This window comes from Gavia stellata, chromosome 11 (genome assembly GCF_030936135.1).
Source record: "Gavia stellata isolate bGavSte3 chromosome 11, bGavSte3.hap2, whole genome shotgun sequence".
Lineage (NCBI taxonomy): Eukaryota > Metazoa > Chordata > Aves > Gaviiformes > Gaviidae > Gavia > Gavia stellata.
Window position 1 is genome coordinate 13,381,796 of NC_082604.1, and position 20,334 is coordinate 13,402,129.

Genomic DNA, 20,334 nt, shown 5'->3' on the forward strand with positions numbered 1-20,334 from the left:
TCACTGTGTTGCCACACATTCACCTCACTGCAGTGTGTCTCTACCTGCTTATTCTGCCTCCTGTTATCTTTGCATTCTCCCCCTGCGTGCTGTAGGGTGCATAGTACTAGGCCATAAAAACCTTATCTCCTCATCCATTCTATATCCCTTCTTGCAACCTGCAGTGCATCGCTTCCCACCTTATGCAGCTAAACCAGGTAAATCAGGGAGCTGGAAATTGATTAGTTCTTCTCAGAACTTGTTATCATGCCTGAATGTTATTTGTTTTAAACCACATGGGGATTAAGATCCTTTGAAGTTCCTTGATAAGCGTTTAGGGGAAAATAAAATGCCAGTTTAAGCTTCTGATCTTTTGTAACAGCATATAGAACTCCAGTGTTCAAATTTGTGCTTAAAACAGCTGTTCTAGAGTCACATTTAACCAGAAATTAATTAGCCTGGAAAAGAATGACTAAAACTTGAGTATATTTAAGTTAGTATTTAAGCTTCCATCTCTGGTGAAATCAAGACCTATTCAGTTTTATAATCATTCATGGAGATGGCTTGGTTTTTATTCATATAGATTACAAATTTCTTGCTTCCTCATTGTCTTTGTATATTAAGAATGACCTTATTTAAAAACTCCTCATGGTTTAACTTTCTTAGTAGGAGTGTTATCCTGCACTGTTAGTTGGAGTTGAAACTTCTGCGGTGAGAAAAGACACATGCTGTAACAACAAAAGCCTGGCTCTATCCCTGTATTTGCACTACCTAGCTGATACATGCAAAAGCTGACCTGTACTAAAGCTTGATAATAGTATATGGCAGCTAGCTGTACATATAGTTGACCAGTTGTTTATCTAGTTACTGTGCTTATGCAGACACAATTAATACTTTCCTATCTAAATGCTTCCCTTGTGGGTGGGTTTTTTTTTTTTTTTTGTATCTAACCACCATTGTCCTCATCACTAGTGTGATATTGAGTGCCCAGCATAAATAGAGAGATGGAGAAATTATCCTTGGAGCAGCCAGTCTTAAGATATAGCTGTTTTGCAGAAATATTTGATTAGAAACAACTCACTTTCCTTGAACAACAAAAAATGAAACAGTCAACTTAAATCAAAGCATACATTTAGAATGATCTTGCAAAACAACAAAACTTTCCCCAGTATGTAAGCATTGTGTGCTGCAAAGCTGTAATGCTAAATGCCTTGCGGAATAACTGCTGTCTAAATTGTGGTCATGCCCATTCAGTGCAGCAATAAAAGGGGGTCTGATGCTGATTTCACAGACTTCAATGTCTCCTACTACCAATGTTCAGTTTGTGGCAGTCTGGTGCAATCCTATATGGACTAGACTATAAGATGCATTTAGAAAGCAAATGTTGGGCTGGTTGTCAGGAAAAGTCTATACTGTGAGCATGAAGGAGCTTGATGTATCAAGACTGAGGTGCTGCAATGCGTGTTTTAAGTATTTTTAGACCACATAATCATTGGACAAAGAATATTCCGCTTCTTCCTTACAAATGTAATAGCTACTGGAGTAGTAGCTATCTGTGGATCTGTTCAGGACCAGCTATAGAAAAAGTGTAGTCATCATGTGAGCATGAATATGTTAGGAATCTATTTCTCTCCATTCCAGCTGACTATAGACTATAAGCAACATTTAAAAGCCTGTGTACATGTGAGGGGCATGGTACAGTCAAGTGCTGAGACAACACGTGACTGTAATGGATTAACAGTGGGTTGGCAGTGCCCTACATCTTTTTATTAGAAACTACTGGAGTCAGGATACCTGTATATTGTTGTAGGTATATGGATGATGGTAACCTCTTTCCTGGGGGGGAGCAAGCATTTAGTTGGTAAAATCTAAGTTTTCTTTGATTTTTGTGCTTAGGACATTTTCTAGCCTCTTGTTCACATAAAAGTATCTTTCATTTCTTGGTAAAAGTCTTATTTCTTGTGATTAACATTACACTGTTCATGTTAATGAATTCATCTGGGGTTGACCTGCAGTGTGTTCAAGCTGGAGTTTGTACCCTCCTAATCCTAGGTCTCCTTCATGAATATCTTCCTTGCCTGTAGTCTGGGTGGAGCCTGTTCTGTCCTGCGCTGGCACTGATATGTGAGCATCTGATTCATAGTTTTCAGTCAATTCATCATTATTTATGATATAATCTGTGTCATCATCCTTCAGTCGATCCTGTATTCAAACAAAGAAAAATATCAGTAGAAGGGAGACTCTTTAGGAGGATTTTTCTTAAAGCTTAAATGAAGAACAAGTCAGATGTGATTCCACTTTCATTTTATTTCATCATTTGCTTATTTTTTTTCAGGTGTTAATTTACCATCTTGATTATGATTAAAGCAAATAGTTGCTCAGCATGTTCTGCTCTCGAGCAGTGTTGAGAAACATAACCTACCCTTAAGATCTTTAAGAATATTTCAGTGCTTAACTATCACTGATGGGTAGCAAATACTTTCAGCATCTGGCTGAATTGTTTAGAACATGTCACTCATATCTGAAGCTTATAGTATTGGTGGCCATTCTTGAAAATGTAGCACTGCGCCTTTCAAGACCCCTTCTCCACAACCCTGAAGAAATTACATAATTCTTAGCCTTAAAAGTTACAAGCTTTGGAAAAGGGACTTTACCAAATTGTTTCATTGAGTATGGCAGGTTTTAGATTACACCTTAAATACAATTAACCAAACTAGGTACTTACCCCATATGCACTGGGGCTGGTCAGAAGCCTGGCAACAGGATTACACCATTCAGGTAATGTTGTTGTGAGAGGTGGACCAGTGTGGGTTAAGATAGGCTTTAGGTATCTGGGAATTTTATTAAAGAATATTTCTTGTACAGATACTGATACTAACATGCTTCTCTATTACACGAATAAATTTCATTTTAAAGCATAAGGGAATCATCTAACTGAATGGAAACATAGAAAATACCATCTCTTTACCCACCCCTTACTGCATGCATTCACCTGTCATCAGTCTTGTCTAATGTTTTTCAGTCACAACAACAAAAAACAAAAGCAAAACAAAGAAACCCCAAAACACAAAACCCAAAACACTTGATGCTCAATCTGTTTTGAAGGGTACCAGAATAGCTGAAGGGGATGTTGTCGTGGGATACGTAAATGCAGTAGGAGCTGGAAGAGAGGAAATGTGTACTAGATTATCCTGTTTACTATTATCATCTACTGTTTGCTGTAAGTGTGATCTCTTATGCAATTTTAAAAGAAAACAATTTAAGATGCAACTGTATCAGCTTCTTTATGTAAGAACAGTAGTGAACATTTTCTTAAACACACACTCAGCCGTTTGTAAAATCAGTGCATTTCTTCAATGGGCGAAGTATATGTCATCAAATATTAAGTTTCTTTGTTGCTGGAAGTGTACACAAGTTTTTCTCTGTAATACTTTATTTTCAGCATTCAACGCATTTGTTTTACACTTCATACATCAATGCTCCTTTATATAAAATTATGTAAATACGTTAGGAATAGGATTTATGCTGTTGTTTTGCACCTGTCTTTCCAATCTTTTCATCCAAAAGTGCTTTACTGAGATAAAAGAAAAACCTGCTCATATTGAGCAATTATATCATTCTCATATCTGTCAATAACAGCTCTCCCATGAGTCCTTCAAGTTGACTTAACTTCTCTGCTACTTGTGCTCACAAAGTAATTTTCAGTGTTCTTTGGGAAGCAGGTCTGTCAGCTATTTTTGCTGCTAGGGAAAATTTATTGATTGTCGTCTCACTTTCTCCCCCCTGCTCCCTTCTCTTGCTTTCTAGCTTGTGCTCTCTCCCTCACTCTTTTTCTGTGCCTCCTTAAAGAAGAAAGGAACAAATGTAAAACTGAGTAGTGATTTGAGCTCTGCAGCAATTATTGTAGAAATACTCCTTTTCTTCCATTATTGGTTGTTTATGGTATCACTGCTTCACACACAAAGTACAAATTCTGTAACCTGAAGAAACTGTTATGTAAAACAGCCTTATGATCTTAGCTACAGATTGAAAGGTTAAATAACTTGCTCTGCTGTCCTCTATACTACAGCCATGGAAGTTGTTCTACAGCATCTGGGTTTTATGTTTTTGTATTTTTTAAAAAATTAAATTGCACCTGTCAGAAGACTGTCTGATTCCTTCATCCAAGGCCATATACTGAGTTAGGGTGAAAAATCAATTGAGTCTACTTCAAAAAAGATTGTAAGATTTTATTATGAATTCTTATCAGAACCATGATCAAGGTGGGAATCTCATGAGATCAAATTGCGTAGGGAAAGTTTAATCCTCTTGCTTCTATAAGAGTAAAATCAAACCAAACAATCCTTTTCTGATCTGCTCACAATCTTATCCGAAACCTCCAAAGTGCCAAGCAGTTAAGAGCTATTGTTAAAAAGCAATGTATGAAAGCCATCAATTAGTGTTTTGTTTTCAGCACTTCAGAAAAACCTAATTAAAGGCCAAAAAAGGAAGTAGGAGCCTAATTCTAGGTTTTTAATCTTTGGAAATATTGGCTTTGTTAGTACAAACGGCTTGAATTGTTTGAACTGAGTTGTCAGATCTAGCATGAAAAATATAGACTTGTAATGGAAGTTGCATTTGATTATACTGAGTTCTGTCTGCTCTGTTCTTTTATTCTCTTCCAGAATAAGTAACTGAAGATGAATATTCATCTACATTTCCTCCTTAATCTGATCTCTGAGCTAGGCCTTACTTCTAAGTAGCTGTATAACTTTATAATGAGCTTTTATACCTCTCAGTAAAAATTTGAGTGCTGTTTTCCTCCCATGCTTGCATGAAACCCAGCACCGCATCAGATAGGAATAGGGGGTGCATGCTGAAACAGGCAATCTACTTGGCTGCCACAACAGTTTTCAGTCTTTTTAAGCCACCACCACTTTTAGCATAAACTTTTGTGTCTGGTGTGTTTAACTGGTTGCTATGTGTGTACACTGTTTTTTAAGTTGAGTGATGGCTTCATTTTGGGCTGCAACAGGTCCTCTAAGTCCCCTTCCTTTTGCATTTGCTCTAATGCGTTCATTGTATACTGTCCATGCTTCTGCTTTGAAGCCTCTTGAGATGCAGTTTAAAATGAAGACAATTTTCTTGTGCTTGTTGTGATGCTTCTGATTCTGTAATAAATTATTTATTTCTTTGCTCCTTATTTAACTAGCTATTATTCAGCCCACTAAAGGCACTTAAATTGCACTGGCATATTTTTCATTGTTTTAATAACCTATGCCATAAATATTTCCTCTTATTGTTGACACAGTTGCTTTATAGTATTACAGGCATAATCACATCGTTTACTGCAGCATGAAAGAGGAATTCTAAGCCATGTGCAGTGCTGGCATTTCAAAAGTATATCAGACATGGGTCTATAGCATTTTAAGGCTGGCAAGAAGTCTTATCACACTCCAGCTGCTCTGGTTGCATCTCCCAGCATCTCCAGGGAGAAATAATTTAAATAGTATAATAGAAAAAGGTAGATGTTGCACTAAGGCTGCTTTAAAAATTGGAAGAAACTAACTGTAAAACTCTTAGCATAACTCAGAAATTACTGCTGAACCAAATTCATGCCTGCCTAATTCAGGGACAGGGAAAAGATAGCAGGAAAACTTTGTCTCAATCAATCCACTTCTAGATTTGCACTTCTGCCCTCCATGGGCAGAAGAGCCCATCTGCATGTCTCGGATTCTACACCATCCAATATACTGTGTTAAACATTATTAATATTGTAAAGGTGGTAACTTCCAAGTTGGGAAACTGAATTCAGGATGCCTGTATATGTACATGTATAGAATTTTAATTGTATACAGTGCTGGCAGATTAGCATGCTTTACTTTCATAGTCAAATACCAGTTTTTCCATTGATTTCCCACATCTCCAGGCTTCCACTCTCATTTCACATGCCCAGAAATGTTTACCCTGGGTCCCCTCACTGCTATTTGAACATCCCTTTGCCCAGGCAGTTCCAGCCCTTCCTTGCCACTAGCCAGGCACAGTTCCTCTCCCTTCCTATCTCACTGACACCAGACTCAACATCTAAATCTGTTTACCCCTTCCTGGGTCAGCTTCTGTCTCTTCTGAGTTTGACTCATATGATGTCCTCTACTGTACTGCCCAGCAATAAGCAGATAAGACAGTCAGCAAGTGTCTGAACAATGTAGCCTGAAGATGAACCACAAGCAGGTTGTTTGCTGGGGCTGATGAGGCTGAGCAATTCAAATAGGGGCTGTGGGAGGGTACAGTACGCTCAATAGCAACAGGATCTTCAGAATTTAGTTCTTGAAATTGAAAAGTGTTGTGGTGTGTTTCTTTTTTTTTTCTTTTTTTTTTTTTTTTTGGAAAGTGTATGAATAGCCAATCTTTCAAAGTTTCACAATGTGATCTAGTTTAGGCTGGAGTTTCAAAGAAATGGCAAAAGGCATCTCCAGGGTGGAATATGAAGTCTTTGCTCTAAGTACAGTGCATTTAAAAACAATCTTATGAAGATTTATCAGGAACAAATCCATGGAATTGTGTGATTTCCACACCCCACCTCCCAAAAAAACCCCCAAAACCCAACCAAATCATTATGCCTGAAACAAACAGCTCTTATGGAAATTTTCCTCCTATATAGCTACTGTTTCACAAAAATTCAGGTAACCTGAACCAGACTTTTCAAGTGGGAAATCTCAGGTAATCTTGATGCGAAACACTACTACCACTAGCCATGTTGCAGAACATTTAGGATTTCCATTATGCAGAAAATTCTGAGATTTCAAAATAGTTTTTGCGTCATATCAGATGAAAAATGAGAATCTAAAAATTTCTGTTCTTTCAGCCAATAAGCATCAAATGACTACACTTTGTTAAATTAACATTTCTGTTCAAATTTTGAGAATGTTGGTAAAAATCACTTTATCTTTTTGATAAAATGGCATTAGCATGGTCAAATAGGGGAAAAATATTCTGGCAAAAATGTTGTGGCTGTTTTGACTCAGACTTAAAGGAGGCTCACTTTTGTTGGAGGAAGAGTCCTAGTCCAAATGTGCTCTGCTGAAAAGAGTAATAGAGAGAAATAACTTGTATGTTGGGGGGGGAGGTAGGAACAAAAAACCACCACAAACCAACCACAACAACAACAAAACCAAACACCTCCCACCTGCCCCCCCAACAAAACAGAAGATGTGGCCACAATTAGAAATACATATGGCAGCTCCGCTTCAGCTCTGTAAATCCCTGCATTTGGCCCAGAAGGTGTTTTGCCTTTTCCCTCATCGCATGATGGGGGCTCTGTAACTCAAGGTAATCCCATCCTCTCCAAAGGCAAATATGCTCAGGCTATAACATTTACTATTAAAAAGCCCCAAAATACAGGAAGTCTTGTGATACTAGTCAAAATTACATACAGTGATTTTTTCCAGAGAATGTTTTCCTATATCAAACCATGCTATAAATACACATTTGTTAAAAGTATGTTATTTAATATTCTATTGTTAGGTGCTATATTTCTACTGGAGGCATAAGTCTCTAGAGGTAAATGTCACCGCTCCCAGAATCCATCCTTTGTGCAACTTTTTTAAGATTTCTTGAGGAGGTTTGCAGTCTTTTAAAGTGTCCCTTGGTGAATATTTTTATTTAAGTCTGAGTTTGCAAATTAGTTATGTCATGAGTTTAATATTACTCTCTGTATTTATGAAGAAACATACATAAGAATGGTATTGAAGAAAAGTTATCACTTCCATTCATTCAATCTATTTTCTGTAGTAAGGAAAAATGTGTTGTTCCTTGGTAGAGCGTGGTTTGTTGGTTTGTGTGTGGTGTGTGTTGTTTTTTTTTTTTTTTTTTTTTTTAGAGAATGATTTTTGATATTAGTTATGTGATAGCCTAAAAAGCAAACATTTCCATTTCGGTAGTGTTTGAGTAGGAGCAGGCAAACCATGAAACTTTGATTATCTGGCTAAATTCTGCACGTGGCTGACTCCTGCTAACAGCTGACTGAGATTATTTCGTTACTTTACACAACAGCTTGTGTGCACGACTGAGCTGGTGGGGCACAGAGACATCTCCAGGTCTTAAGTGCATGCACAGCAAATTAAAATCACCCAAAGAAGAAGCTGTTTTTCAGAGGGGTCTCTCCTCCTGACTCTTGTAAAAGAGGATGGGTATTTTCTCATGTGCCACAGAATCCCTTTCAGAGGAGGGGGAGTTATCAATGTAGACTGGTTGAAAAGTGCAGGGCATGGTTATATTAGATTTAATTGTCAGAATAACAGGTGTGTTTTTGAAAAGACTATGAGATCTACAGTAACTTAATATGTAAAGATAACCTAATCTGCACTGTGGAGAAAGCTGAGAGGGACTCACTAATCTGGTATAAATGATATTTTAGCTTATAGTTGTTACTAGTGAATTCTGCTCTAGTTCTTTGTGACTTTTTTCTACTTTTTTCCCACTACTGTTGTAACTTAAAATACTAGACAACTGAGGATAAATAGAATCATACTGTAGTCCTCCAAAGTCAAATCATCAGGTCTTTCTTTTTTTGTTTTTGTTCTAAGATTCATTCTCTCTGCCTGTCTTTGTCTTTCTCATGTCTGAGAGCAGGGAGGGTGAATGAAAATCAGTGGTAATAAAAGCTAGTTCAATGCATCCTTGCAGGAAAGTCTGTTTAACTGTCAGATTCTAGAGCCAGATGTAGTGTCAGACCCAAAGAATTCACTTTGGCTTTTATGCAGAATATGGCTAAAAATTTGCTGCTTTCAACTTTGAAACTGGAAGCATTGCAGAGATGTGGGCAAAACGGAGGGAGTTAATAGAATTGACCTTAGTCAGGTGGTCTTATACATAAGTAGCTGCAGACTGAGAAGTGGCTTGTTCTCTAGTATGCATTGAGTAAAATGTCTGGGATATTTACAGACCATGGGCTTCTAGTTGTGAGCTCACTGAAGCAGAGAGGAAGACTGAGACGTCTTACTCAAGTTACTTGAAGCCTATTATATCCCAAATATAACACCTCCATGCAAAGAAAAAATCTGAGACATAAATGGAGACTTGCTTATATAATTGAGTGGGTAATGCAGCTACTCTTGAAAATAAAAAGATAGGGCATGCAAAACTATAGAAGAATACTCATATAAGATTCAAAAGGAATATATGAACAGGCACTAATGTCAGAAAAAATAATATTAGAAAGTGCTTTGGAAGTACAGACTATGTGAGGCAGCTAAAGAGAAGAAGAAAAAACCTCCCTGACATCAGTTACATAATAACAAGGAAAGGACCCTCCACCTAACAAAAAAACCTCCCAACCCCAACCAAAGTACAACCAACTAAAAAACAAATGACCAACAGAGACGCATAGGAGTCAGCTACACACACAATGAAGAGATAAGATTGTGTTGCACTAGTGGCATCAGGATTGATGACATGCATGTGACTTTTCAGAAAAATGTGTGTGATTCAAAGTTGACATCATTGGTAGGATTCATCTCCCCTATCTTCAGACACCTTATAGTAGGATAGCTGAAAGAAATCTAATCTACCAGTCTTACTTTTTCATCAATAAAGAGAAATGGCCAAATCCCAAGGCAGTTAGTCTCATCCTGCAGTGCTGGAGTTATTGGAATGAATTGAAACTAGGATGAGTTTCTTTCTCTTTATTGACTATAAAAGAGTCTGAACAACTAGATTAGACTTAGGTGGCTAATAATCAAGTATCTAAAGTTTGGTGAAATTAATCTCACTTCAGGATGTAATAAAATAACCCCCCAAGGCAAAATATAAGAAACCAAACACAACATCCTCCATATCAAGGAAAGTAGGAGTGTATGAAAGGCATCAATTTTCATAACTAGAAAATACTATATTAAATGCATTTAGAAGAAAAATAGATAAAAATAATATAAATTTCTGTGTAATAAATGGCATCAAAGCCAGCAGCAGAAACAAAAACTTTACAATCATTTAAGCTTGTGAAAACCTGAATGACCATGGAATTCATGAAAGAAATTTCACCTCAGAGAAAACTTAAAAAGATTTCCTGGCATGTTTGAAGGCACAGAAAATTTCTCAGGATGTTGCAAAACTGGTCTACCCTTGGCTTGGCAATAGGGTTTCTTTTGCTGAAGAAAAGGAGCTTCTGCATATGGTACATCTCTAGCATGATTACAAAACTGGAGAAACCATTGGCATGAGTAAGATAAATTATTGCATTAGAAAGGATGAACACTGGTGTGACCTGGCTATGCATAAACCTTTACGGTCTTAAAAAGACTCTGATGCCAGCTGCCTCAGATGAGATCACTTTCAAGCTCTTCAGATGAAGCACATTGTATGAAATGCTTCAGCCCTGGTGCTGGCAGAGGGAACGAACGTAGAAGAGCAAGCAAGTTAGTAAGGATTTCTACACTCTGTGTGGAAGATTATGTTTCCTGAGAATGTCCTTGGCATCACCATCTGCCTGAGAAGTATTCCAGAAAACAGATGCATGGAGAATGAGGACTGGCAGCAGTTACATGCCTTGCCTAATGACAATCTAATACCAGTGGCACCATAAACCTAATAATTTGCAAGATGGAGGGAGAGTAAACCTTAAATGCAGTGAAGTACAAGTACAAATTGGTTTTGATCAAATGAATTACTTCAGTTGCAGCATAGAGGAAGAGAGAAAAAAAGGTCTGATCCAAATAAAGTGAAAGCTATAAAGCTTTTAAAAACCTCTCCGATAAATTATATCAGGTACAATGAACTCGCACCTACTCAGACAGGTACTGAGGATAGCAGTGGTTGTAGTGCCTCTACCCTGGAAGAAGAGAACTTGGGGACCAGGAGGGTGGTGGAAGGAGTGGGGAGCAAGAGAGTAATGTGAACAAGACTTTCCAAACAAGATGGGCATCATTCTGCTCAAACTAAAATACTACAGTGAAAGCAAGGCAATAAAATGGCTGCTAGAACTCTGTAAGCCACAGCTGCCATAATATTCTTCCTATGGCCCTCTGGTGATATGGATTGAGAGCTAAAGCCAGTGCACCAAAATTATGCCAAATAATTATTTTCCTATTTGAGTATTTTTTTCAGGAAGTCAGATCAGGTATTTCATCATTATGTAGATATAGCTGTTTTTGACAGATCTCCAGCTTCTGCATTGCCAAGATTCAGAGGATGCTCTCACAGTTATAAATGTACAACTTGAAAGGGAAATATGATCCTCTGTGAGAAACTCCTGTAAAGAACTTCTTTTCTTGCACAATTTTGTTGATGGATGAGCTATGAACGGGGAGAAAGGCTTGGAGGAACAATATGTCTTATATTCTGATGCTTGCTTGTGTTTGTAAAGATGCTAACAAAAACAGAGAAACAAAAGTGGTAATTCACTCTCTTAGAAAAAAGCTCCACAATGATCTGTATAAAAATAACAGAATCTCTTTATTCCATAGTCTTCTGATAGAGGAAAAGAGTAAATAAGGAGATGGGTGTCATGCCAGAAGGGTATAGAAGAGTAGCTCCAAAGAAAATGAAAATTCTGAAAGTTTTTTTGAGGACAGGTTGGTACAGTAGTGAAGATAGACCAGAGAGCTCTTCTCTTCACAGAATCACAAAGGTTGGAAAAGACCTGTAAGATCATCAAGTCCAACCATCAGCTAACACCGCCATGCCCATTAAACCATGTCCCACAATGCCTCGTCCACACATTCCTTGAATACTTCCAGGGATGGTGTCTCCACCACTTCCCTGGGCAGCTTATTCCAGTGTTTCACCACTCTCTCAGTAAAGAATTTTTTCCTAATATCCAGCCTGAACCTCCCCTGGTGCAACCTGAGGCCATTTCCTCTTGTCTTATCATTTGTCACTTGGGAGAAGAGACCAACACCCACCTCTCCGCAACCCCCTTTCAGGTAGTTGTAGAGAGTGATAAGGTCTCCCCTCAGCCTCCTCTTCTCCAGGCTGAAGAACCCCAGTTCCCTCAGCCGCTTCTCATCAGACTTGTGCTCCAGACCCCTCACCAGCTTCATCGCCCTTCTCTGGACACGCTCCAGCACCTCAATGTCCTTCTTGTAGTGAGGGGCCCAAAACTGAACACAGTATTCGAGGTGCAGCCTCACCAGGGCCGAGTACGGGGGCACGATCACCTCCCTGCTCCTGCTGGCCACACTGTTTCTGACACAGGCCAGGATGCTGTTGGCCTTCTTGGCCACCTGGGCACACTGCTGGCTCATATTCAGCCGGCTGTCAATCAACACCCCCAGGTCCTTTTCTGCAGGGGAGCTTTCCAGCCACTCATCCCCAAGCCTGTAGCGTTGCATGGGGCCAAAGTGCAGGACCCGGCACTTGGCCTTGTTGAACCTCATACAATTGGCCTCGGCCCATCGATCCAGCCTGTCCAGATCCCTCTGCAGAGCCTTCCTCCCCTCAAGCAGATCAACACTCCCGTCTAACTTGGTGTCATCTGCAAACTTGCTGAGGGAGCACTCAATCCCCTCATCCAGATCATCGATAAATATATTAAACAAGACTGGCCCCAAAACTGAGCCCTGGGGGACTCCGCTTGTGACCAACCGCCAACTGGATTTCACTCCATTTGCCACGACTCTCAGGGCTCGGCCGTCCAGCCGGTTTTTAACCCAGCGAAGAGTGCACCTGTCTAAGCCACGGGTTGCCAGCTACTCCAGGAGAATACTGTGGGAAACAGTGTTGAAGGCTTTGCTGAAGTCCAGGTAGACAACATCCACAGCCTTTCCCTCATCCACTAGGCAGGTCACCTGGTCATAGAAGGACATCAGGTTGGTCAAGCAGGACCTGCCTTTCATGAACCCGTGCTGGCTGGGCCTGATCCCTTCACTGTCCTGCATGTGCCCTGTGACCGCCCTCAAGATGAACCTCTCCATAATCTTCCCCCACACCAAGGTCAGGCTGACAGGCCTGTAGTTCCCCGGATCCTCCTTCCAGCCCTTCTTGTAGATGGGCGTCACATTGGCAAGCCTCCAGTCATCCGGGACCTCCCCTGTTAACCAGGACTATTGATAAATGATGGAGAGCAGCTTGGCAAGCTCCTCTTGGCCCAGTATGAGTGTATAAACAGAACTGTGATCCCCATAGAACATGAAAGCAGGGCACCAAGGTGGCCTGTGCTGGGTGAAGCCCATGACAAAGCTGACAGCAATAGGATAACATAAAATGTATTAATGAAATCATATTATTGCTTATTTGTACAGTTGAGAGAAACCATACTCATTCCAGGTATGGAAGTAGATTCAAAACCTGTGTGACAAGATCAGGACGTGGTTTAGCACTTCTGTGGAAGAGTATTTTACTCTAGTAATGTGTTGTCCTTCTGGTCAGTTAGGTAATGAGTACGAGACACTGGGAGTGACTTAAAAAAAGCAGTCTTTTAATCTCCCTATGCTGAGCTGCTGAGAGCAGGATAGCCTTTGTAAAGCCTTGTTAATAGAAAGCTTGTTTAGTTTAATATATCCTCTGAGAATCTCTAGTCCTGAGAGCAGATTGGTCCAAAGATTATGTCTTCAGATTCTCCAGCAGCTTTTTCCAATGTGTAATCCATGTTATATGCCCAATTAGCTAGCTGGATGAGGTTGGAAGTCTCTAATAGGTTAGTGAAGAAAGCACATTAAGAAGTGGAGGGCTCAGTGTTGAGGAAGGAAAGACATATTGCACAGGAATAGGTTCTGCTGTAATTCAAACAAAGCAGCCTTCTGGCAAGCCAGATCTTTGCTTTTGTAAAGACATTTTAAAGCAGAGAATAGACCAGTTAGAAAACCCTCAAGATATAATGTTCCCTGAGAGGTATGCAAATTTCAGTGCAAAGAACAACTGAGGATAATGAATTATGGCAGATATTCTAGCAAAATAAAAAGATTTTTGCTGAACAAGGATAATAGCAATTTTATACTGTTAGGAGTGAAAGAAATGTGAGGTATTTATCCTAATATTATAGTTTAACATTCTAAATAGGTAAAACAGGATATTTTGTTTAGCAACAGGGGCAGATTAAAATAACAATATAGAGGATACATATTAAAAGAGATCAAACTGCCTTTTGAACAGCAGAGAAGCTTGTCAAATGTAAAACAGAAATAGGAAAAACTAGCACTAGATTTCCAGTTGGGATAGTTCATCTCACGGCTCCTATCACCATACTAGTCTGGAGCGGGATAACCAAACTCTTAATGTCTATCTTGGTGTGAAAGGCTTTCCTGCAAGCCTGTGAATGCTAGAGAAAAGTACGTCGAGTGAGGACAGTGTGCTGTGATGGAGAAAGTTTGAGAGATATGGGGCAGGGGGGTGGGTGGGCTGAGAACAAGATATATTTTTGCAAGTGTGACAAGTGACTTTTATGGTTTGGTTAGAAATATAGTTGGGCAAAGGTGGAAGAATAAGATTATTTTTGCTAGAGTGAAGATTTGAAGGGGGTATAGTTTTGCAAAGCTATGGTATTCCAGATGAGAAGCTGCAATGAGAATTTCTAAGCCTTTCTTCTGTTTTACTACATTTTTAAAGGAATGTAGGAGCTTAATGAAATTAAAGGCCTCTCACTTTCAGGCCCACAGAAAGATGTATGATTTTACAGCAGGTGCTTAAGATGTGGCAATCGTTGCCTGAAGAAATCACGGAGCCTGTGATAAAGGGAATCTGATACTGTAACACATTTACAGCTGTGCAAGCCAAGGCAACAGGAGGTGCCAGACCTTAGCCCTCTGGGAGGGGTGAGCAAATGCCCCCACTTTTTTCTCTGCAACCCACAATATGTACTTGGAGGGTTTTATTTCTTCCAACTGCTGCTGGAACATCAGCATGATGGTAAATAATGGATCTACCACAGTACGAGAAAATCTGTGCCCTTGTAATGTTATTGCTGTTTGGCTGAACTATAAAATGCTTTTGTAATTCTTTTAATGGATTATTTTGATTTGTTATTAGAGATGTTGCAGGTATTAATCAGGCATCAGTTTCAGAGAGGTTAAGCCAGTCTCTTAAATTTTGCCTACCCCATGTCTGACAGTTCATTATGTTTCCAGTGAAAGATTCTGGAAACAGATTATGAAAGATATTTTTGTTTTAATTTGGCATCATTCCGTTCTATTTATTGGCACAATACACTGCGCACATGTACCAATGCCTGGCACTGACCCAAATACAGGCAATAATAGAGGTGGGGAAAAGTACAGTGCAGCATGAATGAGCATGAGGTTTTTTCATTCTCAGTGTTTCATTACAGATGGAGAGGTCAGCTATTGGGGTTTCAGTCATGAGTTGCTCATAATACAAAAGCCAGCTATACTGTGCATGAGCAAGTGTAGCTGTTCCATGAATGTGATTTAGTGGAGAAATACACTCATTGAGATCACTGCTTTTCTTTTCCTTTCCCATCTCTGACAACTCCTGCACTCAACTCCTAATCCAGATCTGATTTCAAAATGGTTTCCCACTCAGATCTCACTCTAATGTCTAGTTTCCAAAAACCTTCACATTGTAATTGATTTTAAACCTAGATTTGCATTCAGAAGCCTAACTCTGTGTGAACTTATGCTCATTTATTTCCTGTTTTCACAGCTATTTTTTCCACATATAAAACTGATGTAGTCTCTTGCTTTTTTTTTTTGTTTTTAGTAGAGGTATGGCCTGTTCTGATTCAGTGAACTTAAAAATTTTTGTTTGGCTGTTGATGACAACTTGGTTGGATGACAGCATTTGGATAGCTAAGCTTATTGATCTGTCCTACCGCTGTGAGAGAGCATAAGAAGGAATTTGGTCACTTGAAGGCACTTGACTTCTCCAAGTTCTTCCAAAAATTTGCTGCATGTAGAGGGGACCTGTTTTCAGCAGGGCAGTTAACTCCCTCCAGTACATAGCTCTGCAGTCTGCTGTGGAAGGGAGGCAAAACATGGTCCGTCCTTCTCTGTGCCTTCAGCTTTCAGGATTTATGTTAGCCGCCTTGCTTGCTTTGATTTCTGGGAATGCCTATGACTAAGACCTGGCAGATATCAAAATGACTTCTAAGCCTGTGATGAGAGGAGCATGGATAACCTGGCTCTATAAATAACCAATCTTCTGCAATGGCATGGCTAGAGCTAATTCAGTAACAACCGGAGCACTCTACTGTAGAAGACAGAAGATCAAGCACAGAATGGAAGTCTTGTCTGTACCTGTGTTTCTCAAAGTGTGAAAGAGCTTTGAGCAGCAGCAGGTATGACATGCCTCCTGCTTTTTCCATATGAGCTAAGGCAACGGACCAGAATCACTATGTGAACTGCAGGAGTCCTGTAAGGTGTTTGGAAGTGAAAAACTGAATACAACATAGGTTAGTTTGATTTGCCTTACTAACTGAGGTGGTGTTGGGGCTGAACTGTTCATGTTGAACTATAATAAGCTCTTGTCTAGAGCTTCACTGTGAAGACTCCCAAGGCAAGGCATTCCTTGGCATATCAAGCAGCAACTGAGGTCATGTAGTCCTCCAAGCTCCTGTCAAAACAGACGCACACAAAACCAAACCAAACCAAAAAAAAACCCAACCTCCCAAAAAACCTGTAGAAAGTGTGGGAACTTATAACATATTGCTAAGCTCACTGGATAGCTTAGCAGTAGCAGTCATATTTTTGAGTACTTTATGAATTTTTATGTAATACTGCAGTATAGAAATGGCTGGCATCAAGGTACACTCTTAGAAGATACAGAGCTTGCAGTGCTGTATCAGGAAATGACTGCCTGAAAGGTTAAAGTAAAATTCTTCTAGAAAAAATGAAAAAGAAATAGGGAACAGAAAAGCGTCAAATGTTTTGGGTTTTGCCAAAATAGGAAATTGTTACTATCTTGCACTAGACATTATTTAAATGTTCAAGAAATTATTTTTACCTAGACTACATTTATCTTCACTGTTTACTGTGGAATCTGGGGACTAAGTATCAAATAGGCTTAATAATGCAAATTGTCAAAAATGATATATAAAAAAAAGACCAGCCCAGCATTAGTGAATCATAATTAGTTTAAAATCACATAATATAAATTTTAAAAATAAACTCTTATTTTATGGTGTGAGGTATTAAAACCTTCTCCAACCTCTGTAATATCGCCCTTGGAGAACAGACCATTTTAGGCTGTATTTGGAACTTTTGTCCTGTGGCTTTCAAGGAAGAAAAGAACTGTAACACAGCGACAATAACATCTATTTAACCTACATATAGGCTGTTGAGAATGGTTTTATAGAAAATAGATCTTGTGAGACAAATCTAATTTTATCATTTCATGAAATTACAATTTTGATAAAAATGACCTGCATTTAATAAGCTTTGTTAAGGCATTTGGAATGGCATTATGATAAAAAATTAGCTCTCTACAGTGTCAACAAGACATGCATTAAATTGATTAAGAATTGACTGGTTGATAGATCTGAAATAGTAATTGCCAGTGGAGAACTGCCACAAAATGGTGAGTGTTTCATTGCAGGTTTTAGAGGGGTCAATAGAAAATTTGATATTAAATAATTTCACCACTATGAAGGTATTGATGATAGAACATGTGGATGAATCATGATAAGGACAGAGCAGTCATGTAGACATACCTTGATTGCCTGGTAAGCGGGTCTCATTCAAATATATTTCCTCTAATTGCATTCCTGAAAACAAATAAGCAAGGAGGGCCAAACTTCCCTGCAGCGCTTGTGGGTTGTAGTGCCAAGACTTTTCGTGAGCCCTGAGGAAAGCGATGCATGCAAACAGTGAGCAGAGAATAAAACTAGTGTGCTAATGCTTCTGTATTAGACACTAGTGAGACCAGTGCTGGAATACCATGCCCAATGTGGTGGTCCATGTTTTAAAGTGGTTTTCAAAAAGTTGGGAAGGATGTAAGAAAGAGCCCCCTCATTCTTTCCCCAAAATACTAAAAATAAAGGAAAAGGTAAAATGGTGACTTAATGAACTCTTTAAGTACCTTTTCATGAGAAAATACATGATACTGGAATGTTTATTTTGTTTAAAATAAATTAATGCAGGCAATAAGCTAAATATGTGCTAAAAGACACAAAATGGATGTTTTAACAGTGACTAACCATTGGAAAACATTCCTAAGGGAAGTAATGAACTTTCTATTGCTGATATTTTCTGATCAGGAATGGATACCTTCCTGACACCTAGTACCCTTTAGCTCAAACAAGTTTCTGAAATCAATACAGGATGAAATTTAAGAGTCTGTGATGTCCAGGAGTTCAGACCTGATAATGTAAAAGACCCTGTGCAGCCTAAAATTTAAGCTTTATGAATTTAATTAGTTAACACCTTGGAAGCCCTTTGACACTGGAAAAGTCATAGAAGTCCTCACTGAAGTTAATTCCCTCTGGAAAGATAGTTGGCTTAGTACCTGAGAAATAATTACTCTTTAAACATTTCTTTTTTTGTATTTTTATTAATTATGTGCCTAGTTGTCCCAGGTTATGTCTGTGTGACTACCCTTGCTAAACCCTATCTTTCTAGTTACTTAGCTCTGCTTCATTTAGCTTGCTAACATTCTGTGGAAGCACATCATCCAAGCTCCTCTTTGTTCTCTACCAGTGGAATAAGTATTTAATTATCTTTGTGTGTGAACCTGTAGTCCTTGAATGAGTTTTACAATACTGTATTGGTTTTGTAGTCAGTTATAATCATTAGCTTCAAGTTTGTCAACAACAGACTGCAGAGGACACTTAACTCATTTAGTATCTTGAGAAAATTGCTGTGTGCAAGGTATTTAGATTTAAAGTAATTTTGATTTTTTTTTTTTTTTTTTAAAACGCCTGTCTCCAACATACATAAATACAATTACAGTAATGGACTATTCTCTCTTATTCTTGAAAAATATCTCCAAATCACGTTGAATACCTCATGAAAATTGACACCAGTTCAAAGATTTGTCTGTCTCTGCAGAACTGTTATTAGTATGCTGTGGCAAGGCATTTGAAGGTGCATAGGGAAAGCACTATACCAGCCAGGACATGATTAGTGATGGACAGATTTCAGAGGGTCAAATGTTTATTTTGCTACAGGTGTCACACACAACAGGTGTCCCAGGCAATAGATACCCTCACCACTGTCACAGAAGCTGACTTAAAGCTTTGTTAACTAGACTCAATCTTCACAAATGTCATGACGACGGATGTCTAACTGGTGAACAGCAGTAAAATTACCAGGTTGTAGCAGTATCTACAATACTAGTTTTGTGCGTGGCCCTGTGGCACCCTGGATAGCTGGGACCATGCTGTGTCTTTCTTCACTCTTGTGCTATCCAGTTCCTATCCTAGTGTTTTGTACAGCCTCTGCTTCTCCTGGAGAAGGGCGGCTTTTCCCTCCTTTCTGCCTGGTCAGTGGTGGTACTTCCTCTGCTCCCCAAAGAGCCAGAGCAAACTTGTGTGTGTGTGATCAGCTGGGGATGTCTGGACCTAGGGAAAGAGCAGCAAAGAAGGAAGCCGCGTTGGGGCAGGGTGTTCCCAGTGCCTCTGCCCATAACGATTTCTCTCCCAGGGACAGATGCTCTTCGGGGGAGTTAGATGCAAGAGAGAGATACTAGGTACAGTCTCAAGAAACCTGATTAGCTCCTATCCAGAAGGCTTAATAGTGTGGCAGTAGCTGGTAGTTAGTGTGTGATGATTTATGGGTATCAGTATCATGAAAGACTTAAATGAGGTTGCCTCTCCTTTGTTTCACTTTAGCAGCCCAAAGGAACCCCCTGAGGGGACAATTTCCTTTTATCTATTTGGATGATTGGCATTGCCATGATCCAGATGAGGGATTACAACACCTTTACTAAAAAGTATATTTTTTGCCTCTATAGGTAGTAATTGTCTTCCAGAGCACTATTGGACCAGCTCCCTCTGCTATTTTTGGCATACACACTTCTAGACTGCAGATAAGAGCTCTCTGTCTGCCCCTTCCTAAATTATGATTCTCTGGATCTGAGCATGATGGTGGGTGTTATTCTGGATTCTGTCATAGTAGGTCTTGACTATTGCACATCCAGGAAAGCTCTCTTTGATCAGAGTGAGGGACTCAAACTACAATTTCTGCAAGATGCTAAATTAACATTTATAATAGAAATAGCTTTGATTTCTCAGATGAAAATGTTTCTGGGTTTAGATGCCTGACACTTCAATGAAAAGTCAGAATTTTCCAAGGGCATTTTCCTTCACTTGAAAGCTGCTTTTTCTGTAAAAACAGTTTTGAGGGAAAATATTTGACCAGCGCAGTTAAGGCCCAACTATATATACAAATACAGCTTTGTCTGACCTAGGATATTAGTCAAGGACAGAGGATTATAAGTATTTTAAGTTGAGGATGGCTATGTAAGTCTGACCTCAGTAGTAAGCAAGGT

The 20,334-nt window shown here is 39.2% G+C and overlaps 1 protein-coding gene across 1 annotated transcript in view; it reads right to left on the reverse strand.

Annotated features, from left to right (window-relative positions):
* Window positions 1–1,959: 1,959 nt before the first annotated feature.
* SLC9A9 (solute carrier family 9 member A9) overlaps window positions 1,960–20,334 on the reverse strand; it is a 210,680-nt gene continuing 192,305 nt past the window's right edge. The window contains exons 15-16 of the mRNA XM_059822852.1: window positions 2,705–2,810; window positions 1,960–2,181 (exon numbers count right to left, since the gene is read on the reverse strand). Of these exons, the coding sequence (XP_059678835.1) occupies window positions 1,960–2,181; window positions 2,705–2,810 (328 nt within the window). The remainder of the gene's footprint in view (window positions 2,182–2,704; window positions 2,811–20,334) is intronic.